At 39.1% G+C, this 19,367-nt stretch overlaps 1 protein-coding gene across 2 annotated transcripts in view; it reads right to left on the bottom strand.

Moving 5' to 3' along the window:
• Nucleotides 1–14,844: 14,844 nt before the first annotated feature.
• Nucleotides 14,845–19,367, bottom strand: part of CPM (carboxypeptidase M) — a 66,150-nt gene continuing 61,627 nt past the window's right edge. For both annotated transcript variants that reach the window (XM_019640506.1, XM_019640505.1), the window contains exons 8-9: nucleotides 18,615–18,763; nucleotides 14,845–16,737 (exon numbers count right to left, since the gene is read on the bottom strand). In XM_019640506.1, coding sequence (XP_019496051.1) covers nucleotides 16,495–16,737; nucleotides 18,615–18,763 — 392 coding nt within the window. In that variant the 3' untranslated portion in view covers nucleotides 14,845–16,494. The remainder of the gene's footprint in view (nucleotides 16,738–18,614; nucleotides 18,764–19,367) is intronic.

Below are 19,367 nucleotides of genomic sequence, written 5' to 3' on the forward strand. Positions count from 1 at the left end.
TCACCTTATTTGGGTAATCAAAGGCATAATACAAACCTGAACATGCTTCTGTTTTTGGAATGGCCGTGACTGCTCACTTTGGAAGTACACATATCAGTGGGCAACTTGATGCAGTTTGAGAGCTTCCAAGGTATTAAGTAAAGCCAACTTGAGAGAATGATGTTACAATTTAGTAGGGCCACGAAATGCTTTTTCTCCCTATCTTGTTCACTTATGTTACCACATGGCAGGCTGGCTTAAATGGTTTCTCAAGTGATATAGTGAACTAACTGGTCTGGAAGGGATGTTGCTGGGGCAGGGAAGGGAGTTAGGGCTAGCCATCCTGCCACTTGTCAGCATGAAGAGCGCTATTGTAATTGCTTGTAATTTCTATGCGTTATCTATGAAACTAAATTCCATAAAGCCAAGAACCTCTTCTTGATTGTGATACACGTACATGTGTACTCAATAAGAATTTATTGAATGAATCAAAGCATTGAGACTTGAGTCTTGAAGCTGCCTTTAAAGCAGGAGCCTGTGGGCCCCAAAGCCAGACCAGGGTTAGCTGTTGGCATCTTTTAGTTTAGATTTTTATTTTTAATAAGGGTTCTAAAGATAACTGGTGAGTGTAGACCTGTAGACAGCAACTGCAAGTTATACAGTGTATTGTGAAAAGTTTGTTGCACTTTCTGGTTGTTTGGATTCTGAATCGGGTTTTAATTTAGTATTTACAAAAAAAGTATTTCTTCAGTTTAAAATACCAATTGTTTAGAAGTTTGTGGCCATATTATCTATTATAAAGCCAGCTTTCAATTATATATGATAGGGAATTTTTGACATTTACAAATGAGGCTCTAAAAAGAGAACTACCTAAAAGCACCAGTACTTTAGAAGGTGCTCAGAAGTGTTGAATATGTTAACAAATTGTAAAATGGACTGTTAACGGGATCTAATAAAAACCAACAGAAAACAGGATGAGCAGTGTGAAGTGACAGCAGATTGGAGACTTCCCACATATTCAGTAATTAACAGGTAATATTTTTGGAATGATAGATAAAAATATTGGTAGAATAGTATTGTTTTGGATAAGAGAACCACAGTAGATTGTTTTTCTGTTTTTTCCATCACTGTCATGTTAGGTAATATTTCACTTACTTTTCAGCTAAATTAGAGTACTTACTTGTGTTTGTTTTTGATTCATGCATTCCCAGGCCACACTCCATATTAGGCCTTTCTCCAAGAACACAGTGACATCTGCCTAAATTTACTTCACTGCCTTTGGTTTCCCCCATTTTTGGGTCATTTATAATTTACATATATATATATATATTTTTTTTTTTAAGATTTTTATTGGGGAATTGGAGAGGAACAGTGTTGGGAAATCAGGGAAGGGGAACAGACAAGTTGCTGTCCTTTTGTTCTTCAGTCTAGTTCTGGAGGACACTGCTTCACTGGCCTATGTTGGTATTATCATTGTGCTCTTCCCGGTTAAGGCAGTCGCTCTCCGGCCATTGGACGGTGGCTCACGAAAGCTCACGCCCGCTGCTGGCCAGCCCCTCTGCTGCCTACACCGTCACCATCACTGGCGACTCTTGGCAGTCCAGCTTCAGGTCGAGCTGTTGTTCACCATCTTAGCTGTTGAGTGCAGCGTCACTGGCCCCCATGTGGGATCCGAACCGGGGTCCTGCTGCTCAGAGCTGGTGCTCCCAAGCCAACTTCCTAACCAACGCGCCACTTGGACGGCCCAATTTATAGGTATTCTATGTCACCTGATGTAAATTTTGGAAAAAAACACTTAATTTTATTGCTTGTTGGGCATTATCTGAAATGTTCTGCCTGATCATTTTAGGCTTTTAGAGCTCTATAAAAGTAGGTGCTTTCTTTTCACTGTTCTCTCATCCTTTTTAGTGCAATAAAGTTCACTACCTCCTGATTTTCCCATGACTTTATTTTCATCTTGTGGAGTGTTAGGGGCTAAATTCAAGTAGCAGATTTGGTACTGGCTTAGTGCCCTTAGAATTAGAGACAAAGAAATGTATGGAGCCTAGAATGGGGTCTGGCAAGTAGTAAGGACTTCTAATAAGTGGCAGTTGTTTAATAATATTCTTGCATCCACTCTTGACTATAACACCTCCAAAACCCAGCTGAGGTAACCTTGAATTAACCCTATCATTTTTCCTATTTTGTCTCAACTCTGAGGTACTTCTCTTTTTTTTGGGGGGGGGGGAGGGATCAAACCATTTTAATTGAGAACCTTCGGGGGGAGGGTCGAAGGGCTGGGAGTACGATAAGATCTGATGTCTTCGGTCGGCCTCTTCAGCTTCACAGCGGCCGAAAAAAGCTCAACTCTGAGGTACTTTTCACCCTTTATATTCACTGACATGTTACTCTTGCACTCTCCACAGCAGAGGATTGTAACATCCTCTCCTGTCACCTTCCCTCAGGTGCCTAATTTAGTGCATCGTGTGCACAGTAGACATTTAGTAAAGGATATTGATGGGCAAGGAAAGCAGCCATGCAGTTTCCCCTAATTTACCAGAGGAAAAAAGGCAGTTTAAAAAAACATCCTGAAAATAAGGAAACACTTACCTTTGAAAGTTGATATGGTGTCTGAGTTGTAACATTTGGGAAAGCTTTTTTAAAAAACAACAACCCTCTGTATTAAGAAATACACCTTTTATAAGAATATTTAAATTTTTTTATTTCAGATATACAAAATGATTAGAAATTTACAACCCTCCCAATGATAACCCCATCAAGTCTACTATCCGTCTGACACTGTACATAGCTATTACAATATCACTATTTCCTATGCTGTACTTTACACCATGACTATATGTGCATACACACACACACACACACACACACACACACACATATATGCACATATATAGTTATAGTTGACATTCAATATTATATTAGTTTCAGGTATACAGCGCAGTGGTTAGGCATTTATATAATCTATGAAGTAATCTCAAGTCCAGTACCTATCTGACATCTTACATAGTCTTTACATTATTGACTGTATTCCCCATACTGTATTTGACGTCCCCATGACTATTTTGTGACTACCAAGTTGTACTTCCTTACCCCTTCACCTTTCTCACCCATTCTCTACCTCCCTCCCATCTGGCAACCATCAGTTTGTTCTCTGTATCTATAAGTCTTTCTGTTTTGTTTGCTTGTTCTGTTCTTTAGATTCACATATGAGTGAGATCATATGGTATTTGTCTTTCTCAGTCTGACTACTTTCACTTAGCATAATATTCTCTAGGTCCATCCATGTTGTTGCAAATGGTAAGATTTCATTTTTTATGGCAGAGTAATATTCCACTGTATAAATGTACCACAATTTCTTTATCCAATTGTCTATTGTTGGGCATGTTGGTTATTTCCACATCTTGGCTATTGTGAATAGCGCTGCAGTAAACATAGGGGTGCATATGTTTTTTCAAATTAAGTGTTTTGGATTTCTTTGGATAAATACCCAGGAGTGGAATTGCTGGTTCATAAGGTAGTTCTATTTTTGATTTTTTGAGGAACCTCTGTACTGTTTCACAGTGGCTGCAACAATTTGCAACCACTAGTGCACAAGGGTTCCCTTTTCTCTACATTCTCGCCATCACTTGTTTGCTGATTTATTGATGATAACCATTCTGACAGGAGTGAGGTGGTATCTCATTGTGGTTTTAACTTGCATTTCTCTGATTAGTGATGTTTAACGTGTTTTCATATGTCTATTGGCTATCTGTATGTCCTCTTTGAAGAAATGTCTATGTCCTCTGCCCATTTTTAAATTGGATTGTTTGTTTTATTGCTGTTGTATGAATTTGTTTGTTTTTTTAAATAAATTTTGGGTATTAACCTTTTATCAGATGTACCATTGGCAAATATTTTCTCCCATTTAGTAGGATGTCTTTTTGTTTTGTTGATGGTTTCCTTTGCTGTGCAAAAACTTTTTGGTTTGATATAGTCCCATTTGTTTTTTTGTTTTTTTTCTGTTTCCCTTGCCTGAGGAGATGTATTAGTGAAAATATTACTAAGGGAAATGTCTGAGAGTTTACTTCCTATATTTTCTTCTAGGAGTTTCGGTCTTACATTTAAGTCTTGAATTCATTTTGAGTTTATTCTTGTATGTGGCATAAGAAGGTGGTTGTTTCATTTTTTTTGCATGTATCTGTCCAGTTTTCCCAGCACCATTTATTGGACTGTCTTTACCCCAAAGTAAATTGTTGCTTCCTTTGTCCTAGATTAAATGACCATATAGGCATAGATTGATTTCTGGGCTCTCTATTCTGTTCCATTGATGTGTGTCTGTTTTTATGCCAATATGATGCTGTTTTGATTGCTATGGCCTTATAGTATAATTTGATATCAGGTAGCATGATACCGCCAGCTTTGTTCTTATTTCTCAGGATTGCCATGGCTATTTGGGGTCTATTATGGTTCTATATAAATTTTAGAATTATTTGTTCTAGTTCTTTGAGAACGCCATTGGTATTTTGATAGGGATTGCATTGAATCTATATATTACTTTGGGTATTATGGACATTTTAACTATATTCTTTTCATGAGTCTGGTATAGGTTTCCATTTATTTGTACCTTCTTTAATTTCTCCCTTCAATGTCATATAGCTTTCTGAGAACAGGTCTTTCACTTCCTTGGTTAAATTTATTACTAAGTATTTTTTTTTGATGCAATTGTAAACTGATGTCTTAATTTCTCTTTCTGATAGTTTGTTATTGGTGTATAGAAATGTAATTGAATGCTATCTTTTTTTATTGGTTTCAGCTGTAATAGACATTTGCACCCATCACAAAGTGATATCCCCCCCTTCCCTAATCTACTACCCTTCTGACCCAATTTCTGAATATTAATTTTGTACCCTGCTACTTTACTAAATTCGTTTATCAGTTCTAGTAGTTTTTTGGTGGAATCTTTGGCATTCTCTATATGCAATATCATGTCATCTGCGAATAATGACAATTTTACTTCTTTCTTTCCCATTTAGATGCCTTTTGTTTCTTTCTCCTGTCTGACTGCTGTGGCAAAAACTTCCAGTACTATGTTGAATAAAAGTGGTGAAAATGGCCATCCTTGTCATGTTGCTGATCTTAAAGGGGATGCTTTTAGCTTTTCCCCATTGAGTATGATATTAGCTGTGGGTTTGTCATACGACCTTTATTATGTTATGTTCCCTCTAGTCCCACTGCTGAGAGTTTTTATCATAAATGGGTGCTGGATTTTGTCAGACGCTTTTTCTGCATCATGACCATATGCTTTTTATTTTTCATTTTGTTAATGTGGTGTATCACATTAATTGATTTGTGGATATTGAACTAACCTTGCATACCAACAGTGAATCCCACTTGATCGTGGTGTATGGTCTTTTAAATGTATTGCTGAATTCGGTTTGCCAATATTTTGTTAAGGATTTTTATATCTATGTTCATTAGGGATATCAGTCTATAGTTTTCTTTTGTTGTAAAGTTGTTGGAATCAGGGTAATGGTGGTCTCGTAAAATGAGCTTGGAGCCTTCCCTCCTCTTGGATTTTTTTGGAATAGTTTGAGGAGAATAGGAAAGAATTTTTTTTTTGAATGTTTGGTAAAATTCACCTGTGAAGCTGTCTGGTCCAGGACTTTTGTTTTTTGGGAGCTTATTGATTACTGATTCTATTTCATTGGTAGTTCAGATTTTCTGTTTCTTTTTGATTCAGCTTTGGAAGATTGTATGCTTCTAGGAATTGATTCATTTATTCCAGATTGTCCAATTTGCTGGTGTATAACTGCTCATAGTATTTTCTTAAAACTTTTTGTATTTCAGTGGTGTTGTTTGTCACTGCCCCTCTTTCATTTCTGATTTTATTTGGGTCCTTTATCTTTTTTTCTTGGGGAGTCTGGTTGAAGGTTTGTCAATTTTGTGGGGGTTTTTTTTTTGTGTGTGTAAAAACCAGCTCTTGGTTTCATTGATCTTTTGTATTTTTTTAAACATGGGTGTTCATTTTATTATTTATTGAACAGTACATATATGTTTTATGTATGTTTCTGTACCTGTGGTGCATTTCACAGTAAAAGAAGATACAAAGAGGTAACGTAAGGAACCGAGCTAGTAAGTGGCTGGGATAGGCTGAGATCCAATTCCAGTGCTTTTTACCCTACCAATCCAACCCAAGGCATGGGTCTCAGCCCAGCTCACCTATATCCTGGTTCTGTGGCTTAGGGCAAACCCTGATACCTCTCTCAGTCTTTCATTTATTTTTTTAGTCTCTATTTTGTTTATTTCTATTCTGATTTTTATTATTTCCTTCCTTATTCTCACTTTGGGCTTTGTTTTTTGTTCTTTTTTCAGTTCCTTTAGGTGTAAATATAGACTGTTGATTTGAGATTTTTAAATATTTCTTTAGGTAGACCTGCATTGCTCTGAATTTCCCTCTTAGGACTGCTTTCACTGTGTCCCATAGATTTTGGGTCATTGTGTTTCTATTTTCATTAGTCCTGAGGTATCTTTTGACTTCTTCCTTGATCTCATTGTTGACTCATTCATTATTTGGGTAGCATGTTATTTAGTCTCCATGTGTTTGTGTGTTTCAGTTTTTTTCTTATAATTGATTTCTAGTTTCATACCACTGTGATCAGAGAGATGTTCAGTATGACTTTAATCTTCCTAAATTTATTGAGACTTGTTTTGTGGCCTAACATGTGGTCTATCTTGGAAAATGTTCACTTGCAAAGAATGTATATTCTGCTGCTTTGGGGTGAAATGTTCTGAAAATATCAATTAAATCTATCTGGTCTAGTGTGTCATTTAAGGTGGCTGTTTCTGTTTGGAAGATCTATTTATTGGTGTCAGTGGGATGTTAAAATTCCCTACTATGATGTGTTATTGTTGGTCTCTGCCTTTATGAAGGTCAATATTTGCTTTATATATTTAGGTTCTCCTATGTTAGGTGCATAAATGTTTACTAGGGTGATGCCCTCTTGTTGGATTGATCCCTTTATTATTATGTGCTGTCCTTCTTTATAATGTCTTATAATTTTCATTTTAAAGCCCATTTTGTCCAATATAAGTATTGCTATTCAAGATTTTTTCTTGTTTCTATTTGCATGAAATATTTTTTTCCATCCCTTTACTTTCAGACCGTATGTGTCTTTCAATCTGAGGTGGGTCTCTTGTGGAGAGCATATGCATGGATCTTGTTATCTTATCCACTCAGCTATCCTATGTCTTTTGATTGAAACATTTAATCCATTTACATTTAAAGTGATTGTTGATAGGTACATGTTTATTGCCATTTTATTATTCATATTTTCTGATCTTTGTTTGTTCATTTTCTCCTTTCTTCTGCTTAAAGAAGTCCTTTTAACATTTCTTATAATACTGGCTTGGTGGTAATGAATTCCTTTAGCTTTTTCTTGTCTGGGAAGTCCTTTTATCTCTTCTTTAATTTTAAGTAATAGCCTTGATGGGTAGAGTAATCTTGGTTGTAGGCCCTTGTTTTTCATCACTCTGAATATTTCCTGCCACTTCTTCCTGGCCTGCAAAGTTTCTATTGGAAAAATTCATTGATCTTATGGGAGCTCCCTTGTAAGTAACTAGTTGTCTTTCTCTTGCTGCTTTTAAGATTCTCTCTTTGTCTTTAAGCTTTGCCATTTTAATTATGATGTGTCTTGGTGTGGGCCTGTTAGGGTTCATGTTATTTGGAACTCTCTGTGTTTCCTGGGCTTGTATGTTTGTTTCCTTCACCAGGTTAGGGAAGTTTTCAGTCATTATTTCTTCAAATAGGTTCTTGATCCCTTACCGTCTCTTCTCCCTCTGGTACTCGTATGATGTGAATGTTGTTATGCTTGATGTGGTCCCACAGGCCTCTTAAACTATCTTCATTGTTTCTTATTCTTTTTTCTTTTTGTTGTTCCGATTGGGTGTTTTCTGCTGTCTTGTCTTCTACACCACTGATTCGATCCTCCATCTAATCTGCTGTTGATTCCATCTAGTGTATTCTTCATTTCTGACTGGTTATTTTTTATGGTTTCTATGCCCTTCTTTATGCTTGCTATCTCTTTGTTGAAATTCTCACTAAGTTCCTTAAGTATTCATATAATCAGTGTTTTAAACCGTCTCTGGTAGGTTGGATTCCTCCACTTCATTTAGTTCTATTTCTGGAGGTTTCTCCTGTTCTTTTATTTGGGACATGTTTCTTTGTTTCCTCATTCTGGCTGCTGCTCTGTGTTTGCTTCTATGTATTAGGTAGATCTCTTATGTCTCTCAGTCTTTGCTGGGTGGCCTTATGTAGTAGGTGTCTTGTGTGGTCCAATGGCACAGTCTCCCTGATCTGTGCGTGTGTTCCAGGGGTGTCTTTTGAGTATGTTGGGTGTATTCTCCTGTTGTAGTTGAGCCTTGATTGCTTTTGACATATCAGTGGGTGGGATTGACTTCTAGGCTGACTGACTGTGAGGATTGGCTACGCCCACAGTGTATGATCTGATGTGTGGGTGCTGATCCCTCAGAGGGGGATTCACCCCCATGGGCTCTTGTGCCTGTTGAGACCACCCTTTGGATGTGCCCCTTGTGGGGCTAACCAGGTAGTGCTCTGTTGTGATCTGAAGCCAGCCTCTGGGTGTGTTGTTTCTGGTGTCTCTTAGGAGGGGCTACCATGCAGGCCAATTTCAGCCTTGCCTGTGACCTGCCCTCAGCTACCTGGTAAGAGCCACAAAGCTATATGTGGTTGGCTGCTGCCTGTGCTGGACCTGTAGGATGTGGGGGTGGCCTTCCTGTGAACCAAGGCTGGCTGCCACCAGTATTGGGCCTGAGGCTGTTTAGCAAAAGGACCGGAGCCTCCCATGCATATTGCCATCACCAGCTGCTCATAAGGCCCAGCTATTGAAATCCTCCTTAGGTGTATAGGCTGCACTGGTTGACCTGGTGTTGAGCGTGCCTTAGGTGATGCAGCCCTAGCTGGGTGGGGTACTGTAGTCCCAGGGAGTCATGAAACTTGGCTGGTGGTTTTTACAAAGTTTATGCAGATTCAGTTCTTATGCCAGTGCCCAGCCTGTGACCACTTCTCACAGCACTCTTAGAATGCCACAGCCAGCCACCACTTGCTTTAGGCTCGCAAATTCCCAAGAGCTGCCCAAGAGTGGCTGTGGTGCAGGTTTTGGGTCACTGTCCACCAAAATCTCCCCTGGCCATCATGGGCCCTCTGCTGTAAAAGGCTCTGTGGCTTGTAGGGCAGGGCTGGCCACTAGGCGCCCAGAGTGCCCTTGGCAGTGCAGCTCTAGGTGGGCGGGGTGGGGTTTCAGGGAGCTAAGGGGTGTAGTTGGTGTTTTCTACAAAGTCAGTGCAGCCACAGCTCCTGCACCAGTGCTGGGCCCACCACCACCCCGCAAAAACTCCCTGAGAACACCATGGCCAGCCACACCTGTCTCAGGCCCACAGGTTCTTGAGAACTGCCCAAAAGACACTCTGGCGCAGGTCTTGGGTTACCACTCACTAGGAAATGTTTCCCAGGCTGTCACCGGCCAGGTGCTTACTGCAAAAAGGCTTCAGCAGCCTGTGGGGTGGAGCCAGCAGCCCAGCAGTCAAGAGTGTCCCAGGCAATGTAGCACCATCTCTGCGAGGGGTGGGTCCAAGGGTGTCACCAAGGTGGTGCACACATGTGGATTTCACCAGACCAGTGCAGTCCCAGACTTGGCCCTATGGGGGTAGACTTAACACTGAAAATATGGTTCCCTCCTGTAGGCCACAGGTATGTCAGACTCCACACAGGGACAACAAGGGCTCCTGTTCCTCCAGTTTCTGCCCTGAAGCCACACAACTCAGTTCTGCCCTGCACGTCTATCCCTGGGCCTCCTGAGCTGCTGCCCCTCCACCAGAGACCAGGTACGAGTGCCCATGAGCAAATGAGTCCGTGTGCAGGCTCTACAAACAGGGCATCTGGGTTCCTAGCCGCCCTCTGCCCCACTGGGAAGGGCTGAGTCCTTGCTGAGTTTCACTGCCAGATGCTGTGGGAACTCCTCTTCCTGACACAGGAACCTTGGTTTGGGGAGCCCAGCATGGGGCTGGGAACCCTCCCTCTTCAGGGGGGACCTCTGCCACCAAGGTTTCCCTTCCGGTGTTCAACCACTATCTGTGGGTTTGGGGTCAGCCTGCTTTGCATCTCCCCACCTCTTACCAGTCTTGATTTGGCCTCTTCTTTATATCCTTAGTTATAGGGGTTCTGTTCAGCTAGTCTTCAGATGCTTTTTGAGGTTGATCTATAATTTATTTGTAATTTTGGTGTGGTCCTGGGATGTAATAGGCATAGCATTTACCTAATCCGCCATCTCGGACCTCTATCCTATTTTGTTTTTTATAAGAGGCATGTGAAGACCAGATCTTTTTAGTTAAGCACTTTTTTAGCCACAAGGTGGAAGTGCCACATTGGGTTCTCTGAAGGCATCCACTGATGATAGACCCCTAACAATATGGACAGAATACTCCCAGAAGAGATTGCTGGGTTAGAGAGCAAAGTAATGATGAGAGTTCTATTCTCAGTGAAATAAAACACAAGCTTCACATTTTGGTCCTGAAATCATTCTCTATTTACTCTTCAGAGCGTCATGAGATAAATACTATGCATAAAAACACTATGCTTTAATGTTGAAGTACAGATATCTTTGATCAATCAGAAAAAATGTATTTGATCTAAGTTAATCAACTGTATTTTCAGTATAAACTCTGGAAACCGTTAGTGAATATGTAAGAAGATGTAGCAATTGTGTAAACTGGTGCTTCTAAAATTTGAGGCTCCAATCTTTAAATAAGTTGCTTTTCATTGTAGAACTAGTGATAGAAAATTTTAAAATGGACTAATCACTTGTTTATATTTTGTTTTCTTTTACTTTCCCTAGAATATCTAATATTTTAAAATTTAGTTGATTTAAAAATTGTACCTTGCTTTTTTGGGGGGTTGGTGGGGAGTAACGGATGCTTTAAGAAACTGCAAATTTAAATATTGAAGGAAATTTCTGCAAAGGGGTTCCTATGTAGTGAATTCTCTTTTGAAAATAGAAAAACTTCCCAATTTATTTTCTAAATTAAGATATTTATCATTTTTTAGAAATCGGTGTCTATAAATTAGCTGTTTCCTACTCAGCCTTTTCTCATTTAAAATTATCTTTTCAGCATGTTACAAAAGGCAGACATAGACTTAAGCCCAACTTCTTTGTGCTATGACTAGAAATTCGATATCAGGGGTTATATCGATGAAGCATTAGGGCTGTTAGTTTTCCAATTCCTACAGGAGGCAAATTCTTTGTTTATAAGTATGCTATTTCAAAAGCATTTTATTATTTGGGACACTTATTTAGCAATTTATTTAGGACAAAAGTCTTTTCCCTATATCATCATTTCCCAAAATGTGTTTGGAAATCTAGGAAGGTGAGTTCAAAGCGATGGTACTAGGCTAAATTATTTAAGAAAATGGCTCCAGGGCCAAGTATGTTTGGACGATTTCTTGTGTGATTTCTTAGACCCTTTACTACATTCACGTGCACTGTGAATTTTCCAAAGGTATTTTATTTTATTACTTTATTTTACCAGAATGCATGCACTTCATCTTCTGCCCCATGGTACAAATTAATTTGGAATATAACTTTAGAATGGGTAATATCACATATAAACTGTTCTGGAAGGACTCTCTGATCTTTGAAGATATATTGCAATATTACCGCCTCATAAAATGTCATTTGGTCTTTCCCGCTTTATTTGGTGATAATCAGTTCACTCTAATATGGGACTTCGTTACACTTGTGTAAGTATTTGTTTTCAAGGTAATGTAATGGAAAGAGACAGCATTCGTTATTTACATGAATATTAATTTATTAAGAATAAACATTCTAGATTTACTGTGTTCAGAGGTAGTCATGGCCAATACCCAATAAAACTTTACAGTCGCAGACAATTTGTGCATTTTAAATTCTTAATTGGAAAGTGAGAAAACTTATAAAATCATCTGTGAAACATCTATAAATGGCTGTGGAGTAGTTCATATGCTAAAGTATGATAAAACAGTTTGTAAGCAATACAGGATAATATCTGCTTATTAGTGATATAAAGTCTACAGCAAAGTTAGACTTTCTCGAAACTTCTGTTTTAGGTGTTCCTTTTTTTTGCTCTTTAACCATTTTCTTTTCTTTTCCCCGCTAAAGTCATGAGGAAAACATAAGGGATTTGTCATAAAATAGACATCAACTGTATTTTCACCACATGCAATAAGAATCAGACTTCTCAGTAAGCATCTTAATCCTGTTGCAATGAGACAATATGCTATGCTCATTTTTCTGTATTTCCTAGGAAAAGATACTTCCAATCAAGTGTTGGATATTGTTACTTTCTAAAGGTAGAACAAATGCAAATTTGGAACAAAATGTTGATTTCTTAAGACTCAGAAATGTTGAGTAGAAGCTTTTTTTTTTTTTTAAGATTTTATTGGGGAAGGGGAACAGTGTTGGGGAATTGGAACAGCCAAGTTGTTGTCCTTCAATCTTAGTTGTGGAGGGCGCAGCTAGCTCAGCTCCAAGTCCAGTCACCGCTTTCAATCTAGTTGCGAGGGGTTGCAACCCACCATCCCATGTGGGAGTCGAACCTGCAACCTTGTTGTTAAGAGCATGTGCTCTCACCAGCTGAGCCATCCTGTCACTTGTTGGCAGCTCAGCGACAGCTCACTGGCCCATGTGGGAATCAAACTGGTGACGCTGTTGCTCAGAGCTTGCGTTCTTAACCAACTGAGTCACTTGGCCAGCCACCCCCCCCCCGCCCTTTTTTTTAAACATTCCTGATATATCCAACAGCTCTAGTCTGAATGTGATAAATTAAGTACCAAAATCAACACTGAAACTCATCTGCAGGGACTTAACATTTCTCTAAAATACTCCCCACCATTTAGATTCATTCATGTTAACATCATAACTTGAGTAGGTATGTCAGAAAAAGTTGTTACGTCATGAAAGTTTCCCTAAATATTATTAAATGATCATTCTACCTAACCAATGTTTCAGTTTTCAGACCAATTCTGTTTGCATCTGAGTCAGAAATTTGGTTTTTAATAAGTTATACTGCCTTCAAAATATTTACCACCTTAGGGTTAATTATCCTTCCTCTACCTGGGCAAGTACAAACAATGGCACCAAAATGTGACTTAACCACTGCTTCTGACAGTCACAGAATTGAGAGTCAAGCAGAGGCCTTCATTTTACAGGTAAGGAAATTGAATGGGGTGAGTTTGAACCCAGGGCTCCTGCCTTTTAATTAATATCATTTTACTCCCATGTGTTATCTTCTTTTTTTTTTTAATTGGGGAGTTGGGGGACTGAAAACAGTGCTGGGGAATTGGGGGAAGGGGAACAGACAAGCTGCTGTCTCTTTTGTTCCTCAGTCTAGCTGTGGAGGATGCCGCCCCACTAGCCCAAGCTGGCACCACCATGGCGCTCTTCCCAGGCGAGGCAGATCAGTCGCTGGTTTCTGGACGGCCACTCACTGCGGCTGCTGGCCGCTCACGCTGGCTGCTGGCCACACACGGTAGCCCATGGCAACCCACTGCCATAGGGGCTGCAGCCTACACCGCCGCCGGCGACTCAGGGCAGCCCAGCTCCAGGTTGAGCTGTTGTTCAGCATCTTAGCTGTAGAGGGCAGTATCACTGGCCCTCATATGTGGGATCCGAACCGGGGCCCTCTGGCGTCCCAAGCCAGTTCTTAACCATCGCGCCACTCGGCCGGCCCCCGTGTGTTATCTTCTAATGTGACAACCTTTACCATGTTGGTTTCTCTATTAAAGGAGTTATATAGAACCTGAGAAGCACATGAGGGTGGGGAACAGTAGGAAAGGTGTTAACGTAGGGAGATGTGGGGATCTGGTCTGATTGTAGCCAGAATTCCATGGTGGTTTCTCCTCTTGATTGGTGGAGGGGGTAGTTGGGACGCTGTGGTATGAGTATACCCCTTGCTGCAAACTACTTTTGAGCACAGAGCTCTTGCTGCAGAATAAGCAGCCCAAACCTGCTCTGAATTGAATTCAGGTTTGGTTTAGATTTGGTTTGGAGATTATTGTAATAATCTCCCCCCCAAAAAAATTGTCTCTAAATGATTTTAAGTTTGATTCTGATAAAATTCCTAATTTTGAAAACATTCCCTTAGGAAATTTACATTAAGGCTCATGAACCAATTGGTCATGTCCCTTCAAAAATTGCTGTCTTAGAAAAGGAAAAGTTAGAATTCAGAATGCTGCATTGGAAAATTGTTTGGGGCTTGATGGTAAATCAAGCCAAATTTTATATACTTTTATATGTAATATACCCAGATCATTTTCTGCAAGGTTATAGTAATATATACTTTCGAGTATATAATAAAGGCTTATTTAAATAAAAATGATCAAGATATTTAGGTTATTGCCCAATTTAAAAGTGATTAAAAGAGGACTGCAACTTCTGTTTATATTAAACATGTATGATTTTTATGCATGTATAATCAGCTTGACACAGGAATAACTCCTAAGTGCCCATGTATCTCTCATTCCTTTGTAGTTCTCAAGCATTTACCAAGCTCAGCACAGCTTCATTTCCAGATCCTACAGAAATTTCAATTTAAGAGCCAAGGAAACTCATTTTCTATGAGCAATACACAGCATTTAGATATCTGCTTGTACTTTCCTCCCCCGTAATCTTACAGATACTGTTCTAAGTTAGGCTGACTCATTAAAGTGGAGAACAATTGCTTTATATTTGAGTACTAATGGTAAAAAGTTTGTTTTCTGATAAAACGTAACTGTAGTGTTATTAACAAGTAACATAATACCTTTACTATGAACCTTAGGATAAATGCAAAGTCTAATAAAAGCACCATATTTGAATTTATTTCTTAATACATATATGAAAACACTGTTATAACTGCTGAGCTGGAAATTGTCAAAGCATAGGTCCTAGTTTCATAAAATGACTCAAAGCCCTATACAGTTTCTGGGAGAGATTGGGAGTAGCAGATTGCTGGAACCCTTTGTTCATTCATTCATTCAGTTCCTAATATGTTCTAGGCCCTCAGGGTATAAAAACAAACTTGCAAACAAATTAAATAGCCCTTGGTCTCAAAGAGCTCACACTCTACTAGAGAAAAATCACATATGGAAATAGAAGATCATAACACAGTGTTCTAAATCCAATAATAGAGGCAACCTGTTTAATTTGGGGAGCAAGGAGGAAGGACCCCCAGAATGATTGGGGTGGGTGAAATGGAAAGAAATGGGGTGATGGTCACCAAAGGCTTCCTGGAGCAGTTGATACCTCAACTGAGTTTTAAAGGAGGTGGAAAGAAAACGTAGTGGGTCAGAATGACATTCCAGACACGGGGGACACAAACAGGACGTTCTATGTGTAGGAACTACAAGCAGTTGTTGATTTTTGTTTTAAACACACCTCTCTCCCCAGTGCTTGTGTGGAGGATGGATGTGAAGAGGAGAAGGCTGGGAGCAGGAGGCCAGTAAGGCTGTTGCAGTGGTGCAGGTGAGCTACAATGGCTGAAACTTGGCCGTGTTAGTAGGCAAGGAGAGAGGGTAGAATCAGTCAACATTTGTAATTAACACAAGTCGTTAGGGACTGACTGAATATATGGATGAAGGAGGGGAGAAAGTATCAAGGATGACTCCCAGGTGTATAGTTTGGGGGTACCAGTAACTGAGAGACTATAGGAAGAAGAGCAGCTCTAGAGAGTAAAGCATGTCCAATTTACGACACGAGTTTGTGGTACCTGTGAGTCACACCCAGGTGGGTATGTCCAGTAAGTAGTTGGACGTAAGTCTGAAGCTCAGGCAAGATGCTAGAATTATACATTTGGGGGTTACCAGCGTAACAGAGGCCTGGCATCTGGGTACAGAAAGGCAGGGACACTTACTTAATTCACCTGTTTTGGGACTGTACACACCAACTTGTTACATTAGGCCCATAGTTGCTTGGGCCACTGAGACGTGGTTGCCTATTTTCTCTCAAATTTCCTTATAACATTGACAAAACTAAATATTCCCAGTCCTGTCGTCAATTTTCCCTGCTCTGAGAACTAATTATATATGGCACTATGTCTTCACATATAGTACTCATAGCAAGGTCTTGTATATAATAGGTGATCAATAAATGCCCATCTTCATTGCTTATATTTATCTGGTACAAAAATAGCTCCTTTTTTTTCTTGTAGGAACTTCTTTATTGCTTCTCAAGTTTAACTTCTTACGAATTCCTAAGACTACTTTAAAATTAAGTGTAAGTGGGTAGTACTTGATAGGTAGGTGTCTTCCATTCATCAACGAAATCATTTCCTTCGGTTATCACCACACATTGCTTGCTGCTGGATTTCGAGACAACTGTTTATCTTCTTAGGGAAGCACCAGTGTGGCGTTTATCCAGTTGTCCCACAGAGGGAGTTAGATTTGCAGTAACCTGGCATGAGTAATCCCTGATTCCAGGTGGTGATGGGGGTGGAGTTTCACATTTTGCTTTATTTGAACAATATGTGAAAAAGAGTCACTAAAAATAGGAACAGACTAGGCTTTGTTGCAGCTGAGTGGCTTGGCAAATTACTGTATAGAGGAATCCTAGGACATGCAAGATTTGATACTGGGACAGGATCCAATTGCCCTCTGAATGGAAATAAAATATCCTTTTTAAGAGCACTGAAGTCCTGGGATTTTTGTGGAATAATCACCTTTGTGAGGTGTGGATGGTGTCCAGGGACTGTAACCTGAGAAGAAACAAGAAACAATTATCTGAGTGATTTCAGATGTTGTCATGGTGCCAACACGGAAAACACTGAAATCCACCCCTAGAATGCACTCTTTATGAAACACATGTAACAACCTGCCAGGCCTCCCAGGCTAGTAACTGCTTCAGCCCTGCTCGCTGAAAGAGCTATCCAATGTCTGTTGATATGAACCGTAGTTGTCAATGCTGTTTTTCAAGAATTACAAAGTGCAATAAAGATGTAAGTCAGGGGAAGGAAGCAGTAGGCTGTTTCTGCCCCATGGCTGTCATGGAGCGCAAAGGTAAAGTGGACTGTTTCGCTTTGTCCCAAGCCTGTACTTCCTATCCTGATTGGGTATCAAGATCATTTATAAGTAGAATTCTTTATTCAATTTATTCCATTTTCCTTGCACCTGATCTAAGGGTACAAGTTTATTGCTTCCTTAAAACGCTTTGATTGTTACCTGGTTTTATTCATATGAGTCTGAATCTTCAGCTAGAAATGATCAGGAAAAAGCAGGCCAAATGCTAAACTAATTGAAGACCATGTCTACTGAGAAATGCTTTTATCCTATATGGTAAAGAGAAAAGGATGCGGGGATAACATTTACATAACCATTCATTGGTATGTAGTTTAGCCATTCATTTCAGCTCCCAAAGTCTTGCCTTCCAATCTTGTCCTAGAACCAGTAGTTAAAGCCAACATGTACTGCGTTAGTCTAACTAACTGGAAATGAACAATTCATAACTATACTATAAAGGTGTGCCTTATTTATGAGATTACAGAGAAATAATTTAGATTCACTACAAGGAAAACCCTTTTTTTCCTAGACTGGAAATGACACAGTTAATAACAGGGAAATAAAGGGACTTTTTTAGGGGAAGATACACAGTGAGTTGGTTTTCCAGCTCTAGCAATCTTCTCAGGAGGAGAGATTCTCAAGAAGAGAATTAGCAGTTGAGGAGCCCCACTGCTGGGCACTGTGGGGGTAACCAATGGAGCAGGGAGGCTCTGACTTCTAGAGTTTTATAAACTGAAAACCATGCCTTTATTATGTCCTAAAGATGAAATAATGAAATACAAAGCTAGTTTTTACTACAGAATAGATGACTACCTTCTCCTAGGAGTAACTGCTATGACTGGGGTCAGATCCACTATGCAAAGGAGAAGAATCTGGAGTTTCTTAGAGAAAAGTCGTATCAGAGAGAAAGGGGCACAATCTGATCAACTAAATCAGGTACTTACTCATTTAGTTCATTTACATATACCTACTCAGGCTCAAACTAGGCCATGCTTCCAACGAGGAAGAAATGACTCAGAAACATGTCATCTTAAATTAGAATTAAAACCTGGAATTTTACTGGCATCGATTGGAAAACTCACCATCATTTGTTTAGGAAAGTGCTGCAAAATGTCTATCACTTTCTTAATATAGTGGTAACATTTGTGGATCAAACTTTACTTAAAATAGAATTCTAAAGAACTTGTATCCCAATCTTTTTTAATAGCAGAAATTATGTTTCATGGAATGGGCATTAAAATGATATTCCATGAAGTTTGAAAGTACTTTGGCTACATTGTTTAGTTATTAGTATTAATAAGGTTTGTTCCATTTTTATCATAAAAGGTATCACAAGATATAGGATTTGGCTTCTATTTAAAAAATTGCCAGCTGGGGATAAAAACGTGATTTTTTTGGTTGGTTCTTATGCTCACCTCTCTCACTTCCTGCCAAACACAAGTCTGATATTGTCATTTCCTCCTGTCCTGATGTACTACTTTTGGACTTTCCAGACTTATTTTAGATTCCTGCTGGGTGAGGAAGTATTATGAGTTTTATAATATTTTAATAACAATAAGTAGAACTGTATACTTACATTTAATGTGTAGGACCCAGGCAAAAGCAGGAGATAATATTCTCCAAATTTGTTAGTTTTATAGGGGCAGATATGTTTTCTGTCTTGGACTTCTACAATTACATTGGGTAATGGATTTCCACTCTGATCAAAAACTTGACCCTTTACACCTGCAAGACAAAAAGAGAATTAAATATTAATACCATGTTTTATGGCATATGAAAAAAATTCTTGCAATTATTTAAGAAAAAAATGTTCCCTCTTTATTTTTTGGAAGAGTTATATGGTCTCAGGCTTTTGTTTGTTGGGAGGTTTTGATTACTGATTCAATCTCCTTACCAGTAAAAGATCTGTTCAGAGTTCTATTTCTTCATGATTCAGTCTTGGTAGTGTATGTTTCTAGGAATTTAACCATTTCTTCTAGGTTGTCAATTTTTTTGGTGTATAATTGTTCATAGTAGTCTCCTACAATCCTTTGTGTTTCTTTGATATCAGTTGTAAGTCTCCTCTTATATTTTAGATTTCATTTGAGTCCTCTCTCTCTTTCTTGATGAGTCTAGCTAAAGGTTTGTCAATTTTGTTTATTTTTTCAAACAACCAGCTCTTAGTTCTATTGATCTTTTCTATTGTCTTTATATCTCGATTTTATTTATTTCTGCTCTGATCTTTGTTATCTTCTTCCTTCTACTAACTTTGGGCTTAGTTTGTTCTTTTTCTGCTTCCTTTTCTTCTTTTTTACTATCCATTAAGAAATTATTGTGCTTAGTTAGTTTT

The sequence above is a fragment of the Hipposideros armiger genome, unplaced genomic scaffold, assembly GCF_001890085.2.
Source record: "Hipposideros armiger isolate ML-2016 unplaced genomic scaffold, ASM189008v1 scaffold_51, whole genome shotgun sequence".
Classification (NCBI taxonomy): domain Eukaryota; kingdom Metazoa; phylum Chordata; class Mammalia; order Chiroptera; family Hipposideridae; genus Hipposideros; species Hipposideros armiger.